At 43.0% G+C, this 4,966-nt stretch overlaps 1 protein-coding gene across 1 annotated transcript; it reads left to right on the forward strand.

Annotated features, from left to right (window-relative positions):
• The first annotated feature begins 451 nt into the window (after nucleotides 1–451).
• Nucleotides 452–1,851, forward strand: LOC138887492 (uncharacterized). Its single transcript, XM_070169248.1, has 3 exons — nucleotides 452–820; nucleotides 1,003–1,173; nucleotides 1,402–1,851. Exons 1-3 carry the CDS (start codon nucleotides 452–454, stop codon nucleotides 1,849–1,851), a joined length of 990 nt encoding a protein of 329 aa, XP_070025349.1.
• The last annotated feature ends 3,115 nt before the right edge of the window (nucleotides 1,852–4,966 follow it).

Genomic DNA, 4,966 nt, shown 5'->3' on the forward strand with positions numbered 1-4,966 from the left:
GAACTTTAATCATAAGAAAAGTTCTTTTTCAAATACCCGTTAATATTCTGCTTCCGTGCTTCATAATACATTTACCTTTTCTCCAGCTATTGCTTGGATGCCCCATGTTATCCTTCACCTCGAAGACTGGGTCTGAAAGTTAGTTGTGACCACCTCGCATGGTGAGCGCAGATAGAGCGACTTATCGAGGGGTAAATGGGTGGCCAAACACCATGGTAAGTTCTCTTCCCAGGTTTTGATACTTTTCTTTTACTGGTGATGTCATCTCATTCATGTTTATTTGTGCAAGCATCAGAGATGTCTCCAAAATGAGGCCAGCTCTGCCTAGGGAAGGTACCAAGTCTTTAATTCCAAAATCGTGGAAAAACAATAAAAGAAAAGGGCTTTAAAGCCCGAAGATACCCAGGATGAACCGACCCCTACTCAAAAGCCGAGGAGGAAGCTTATCCATATGGACTTGGATTCAGTCACCCAACATCAGGAAGACGAAGAGAACAAAAGCAAAGAGTCGGCAATGGTGCACCGAACTAGGAAACCAATCGAGGCCGTCAAGTCCTCCGAAGCTGAGACCTTGCCTTTTGATGGAGAAACTACGATGAAAGACTCGAGTAAAACCTTTGAGTCCCCTGAGATTGAAATCATTCCACTTCATTCAACAAATTCTCCAGAGGGGACAAGTGCTGAGAGGGTCGACGCTACTCAGAGCGCCCCAAGTGAGGATCTCGGGGCTGTGACAATGAGTCACTCACTTTCTCTACCATGTTACTGCAAGGAGGCAATAGAGGATGCTCGAGCTCTACCAACTCCCGTCCCAAGCAAGGTTCTCGAAGAAGACCCTTTTCGGGACTGTTTCACAGGGGTTGATGATGCCGTTGATCTTAATGATGCATCCACCCTTTTTTAAGAGGCTCAGAGTCTCTTCTCACACTAATTTTGTTGTTGCAAAAAATTCTTTGTTTTTCCCCTTCTATGTTATCTGACATATCTTTGCCTTTTGTGTAGGCCGTTACCAAGTTCAAGGCCGAGCTGGGTCAATGTAACGCCGAGCTCAAGAAAGCTTTGGGTGAAGAGAAGGACTTGAGGCTCCTCTGCTGCCAAAAAGAGGAGGAGCTCAAGGATCTTCGGGCCGACTTGGCCAAATCTCAAAGAAACAAGGCCGAGTTAGATGAGCAGGTAACTGTGATTTAAACAGAGTACGGTCTTCTTAGCCTTACTTTGGAGGCTAACACTTTGATGTCTCAGCTATAGCAAAAGTTTGAGATGATTGATCAAGTTAAGATTGAGTGTCACTGGTGGAAAGAGAACATAGATCAGCTTGTTGCCTATAAGGAAGCTGTTACAGCCCCACTGGCCTCGACTAAAACTCAGTTCTAAGGCATTAAAGTGAAGAGTCTGGCCCAGGCCAGAAAAATTGAGGAGTTAGAGGCAGAGCTTGCCAAAGCCGAGGCCGAAGCTGCACAAGCTAAGGTTGAAATTGAGAAGACAAAGGCTACAGCTGATAAGACCATCGCCGTATACTTAAAGAATACCGAGGCTTTTCAAGTAGTGCTAAGGAATGCCTCCGGCCGGGAAAAATGGAGTAATGATTTGGCCAAGTGCCAAGCCCGGAGGGAGACTCTCGAAGAAATCCACGCCCGAGGATTTAACCTTAATGAAGAAAAAGCCCAAGCAAAGGCGTTGGAAACCGATACTACATTTCTTGTTTCTTCTAACAATAAAGATACTGTGAGTGGTTCCGAGGGTGGGGAAGGCAAATGTGGAGCCCCTGAGGAGGAGGAGGTTCCCGAAGATAGAGCTCCCAAGGATGTAGTTCCTGAGGATGTTGATTCCGAGGATGTAGCCCCGAAATAGATTAGGTTCTTTTTTGTTTTTGTTTTTGTGTAAGGGCCCATAGGGGTCGTTGTAAGTATCTTTTGTAACCACCCCTTATGAATATAAAAGGATCTCTTTGCTCCATGTTTGATTTGTATCGAATTCCGTCTCGTCTTTATTTGTGAAAGAAATTTGATGTTATAACTTTTATGATAAGCCCGAGTATTGACCTAAACTCAAAACATAATAAACCTTTAGGTTTTTTATTGATTAATACAATACCTCTTAAGGTTTTTGTTAATTCTCGAGCTGAGCTTAAATTGATTTTATGCGAGCTTGGAATGTCGGAACTCTTGGGTCCGAGTTGAGTGAGAGTAAGATCTCGAACTCTATATATTTTGGCCTTTATGCTCTTTTTAATTGGCCCTTAGGCTCTCTTTGGTCAGCCCTTGGGCTCTTTAAGTTGGGCCGATTCGGCCTCTAAAGCAGCTTATAAATTTAACCTCTTTTCGGCTAAAAGACTTAGTGAAATTTTTCTATGCCTTAGCATGTGTCTTTTGTACCCGTTGGGTTTTTCGAAGGTCCTGCCGATCGGAACCTCATTTGCAATTCATTTATGTAATGATAATCGAATACCTCTTGAGGTTTTTTCGAATGCTGATGTTTATCTAAGCCTTTAAATTATTCGAGGGCTGATTTTATCGAAGCCCCTTTATTATTTGCTTTTGCTGAGGGTAGCCTGATTTAACCGATATTTTAAAGTGTTTGAAGGCCTGTGATTTATGGCGTAAGTTGGACGTCTCCGAGCCGCATTATTTCGTCTGTAGCCTTTATATGACCGTAGTCTTTAATATTGTCGTAGCCTACGAGTAAATCTTTTGGACTTGTTTCCCGATAACATTTCAAACTTGTTTGAAATATTAGTCCCCAAATATGATGGCCTTTGCCTTTATAACGAGGGGATGCCTCTTTGAGGTCTTATGAGTTCGAGTTTTTGATGACTCGGATGTGTTGACTATCGATGACAGTCCCCGAGCATTCGGGGTGTATTTGTGTTCTGGCCCTTGGGCCATTTCACGTAGAATTATAAGTGTAGAGCTCGTATAATAGTAGACTTCTTTGAGATAAAATAGTGTTTTGATATAGAAAGAATGATTCTTTGAATAATGCATACATGTTTTTCCATCGGGGCTCGACTATACTATATGGACACAGTTCATCTAACAGTTTAGCCCATTACAAAGTTCTCCTATCGAGGCCCTCTTTGGCATCAAGTATTTTCCTCCAAACCATAACCTCCAAGGGTGATGCCCCCAGTATTCGAGGTTGATTGAAAAGAAGCCTTGGATACTGTTGACTTCTCCTTAGGTAGCATATAGTTGTTGCCTTGTTAAAAACCTCGCCGGTAAAACCCATTTGGGACAAAATCCAATCTAAGGGAAAGAGAATGCAACGCATGCTTTAAAACCTAAGGCCTTCGTGTAAAAAGGTGACTTCGATACCTTTGATCGACCACCTGCAATGGGTTAGTTTCAAATTCAAATGGACAGAAAGAAAAAATCATACCTTAGCAATAGTATCATTTGAGTAGTGATACATTCCAATTATTTTACAACTGCTCATCTTCCATCATGCCAAGTTTGTAAGATCCTTTGCCGACAACTCTGAGAATTTGGTACGGTCCTTCCCAATTCGTGCCTAGTTTCCCTTCATTCGGGTCTCGAGTATTAAGGGTGACTTTTCGTAAAACCAAGTCCTTGACTCCAAAGTGTCGAAGGTTGGTCCTTCTATTGTAGTATTCTCGATTCTTTTCTTTTGCGTAGCCATCCAAACAAGTGTTGCCTCTCGTTTTTCATCTAATAGCTCGAGGCTAGTATTCATAGCCTCGTGATTTGACTCCTCCGATGTATGTTGAAACCTGGTGCATGGTTCTCCGACCTTAGTAGGGATAAGGGCCTCGAAGCCATAAACTAAAGAGAACGTAGTAGCCCCTGTGCTAAACCTCGATGTTGTTTGATATGCCCAAAGGACCTCAGGTAGAGCTTCTTTCTATTTCCCTTTGCATCGTCCAACCTTTTCTTCAGGTTTTGAATGATAGTTTTGTTCGATGATTCGGCCTGTCCATTTCCAACTAGGTGATACGGTATTGACAAGATCCTCTTTATCTTATGTGCTTCGAGGAACTCCATCAACTTACTGCCGATGAATTGTTTTCCATTGACACATACAATATCGGTAGGTATCCCGAACCGACATATGATATGGTCCCAGATAAAGTCAATAACTTCTTTTTCTCTGACCTTCTCGAAGGCCTGTGCTTCCACCCATTTAGAAAAGCAATCAGTCATAAACAAAATAAATTTAGCTTTACCTAGGGACATTGGTAGGGGGTGACTATGTCCATCCCCCACTTCATGAAAGGCCACGGGGATAGGACCGAGTGGAGCTGTTCTTCGGGCTGATGGATCACCGGTGCTAACCTTTAGCATTTATCATATATTTTGACAAACTCCTTAGTATCTTTTTCCATGTTGTCCCAGTAATACCCTACTCTGATAATTTTGTGAATCAAAGACTCGGCGCCAGAGTGGTTCCCACAAGAACCTTTGTGGATTTCTCATAAAACATAATTGGTATCCCCCGGCCCTAAACATACCGCCAATGGCCCATCGAACGTTCTTTTGTATAATGTTCCATCCCCATCTAGTGTGAACCTAGAAGCATTGGATTGCAGAGCCCTTGATGCTTTGTGATCCGATGAGAGCTTTCCATTTTTCAAATAATTGATATACTTATTTTTCCAATCCCAAGTCAAGCTCGTGGAATTTATTTCGGCATGACCTTCCTCGATCACGGAACTCGATAACTAAACGGCGGTCCCTGGGACAATGTCGTCTTCTTCGACCGACGATCCTAGATTTGCAAGCGCATCGGCCTCACTATTTTTCTCTCGAGGCATATGATCCAGGGTCCATTCCTTGAAGCGGTGCAACGTCACCTGTAGTTTGTCTAAGTACCTTTGCATTTTATCTTCTCGAAACTCTTGTTTACTTGGTTCTCCACCAACAGGGAGTCGCATTTAGCCTCGATGACCTCTGCCCCAAGCTCTTAGCTAGCTCGAGTCCTCAAATCATGGCCTCGTACTGGGCCTCAA

The sequence above is a fragment of the Nicotiana sylvestris genome, chromosome 3 (assembly GCF_000393655.2).
Source record: "Nicotiana sylvestris chromosome 3, ASM39365v2, whole genome shotgun sequence".
Lineage (NCBI taxonomy): Eukaryota > Viridiplantae > Streptophyta > Magnoliopsida > Solanales > Solanaceae > Nicotiana > Nicotiana sylvestris.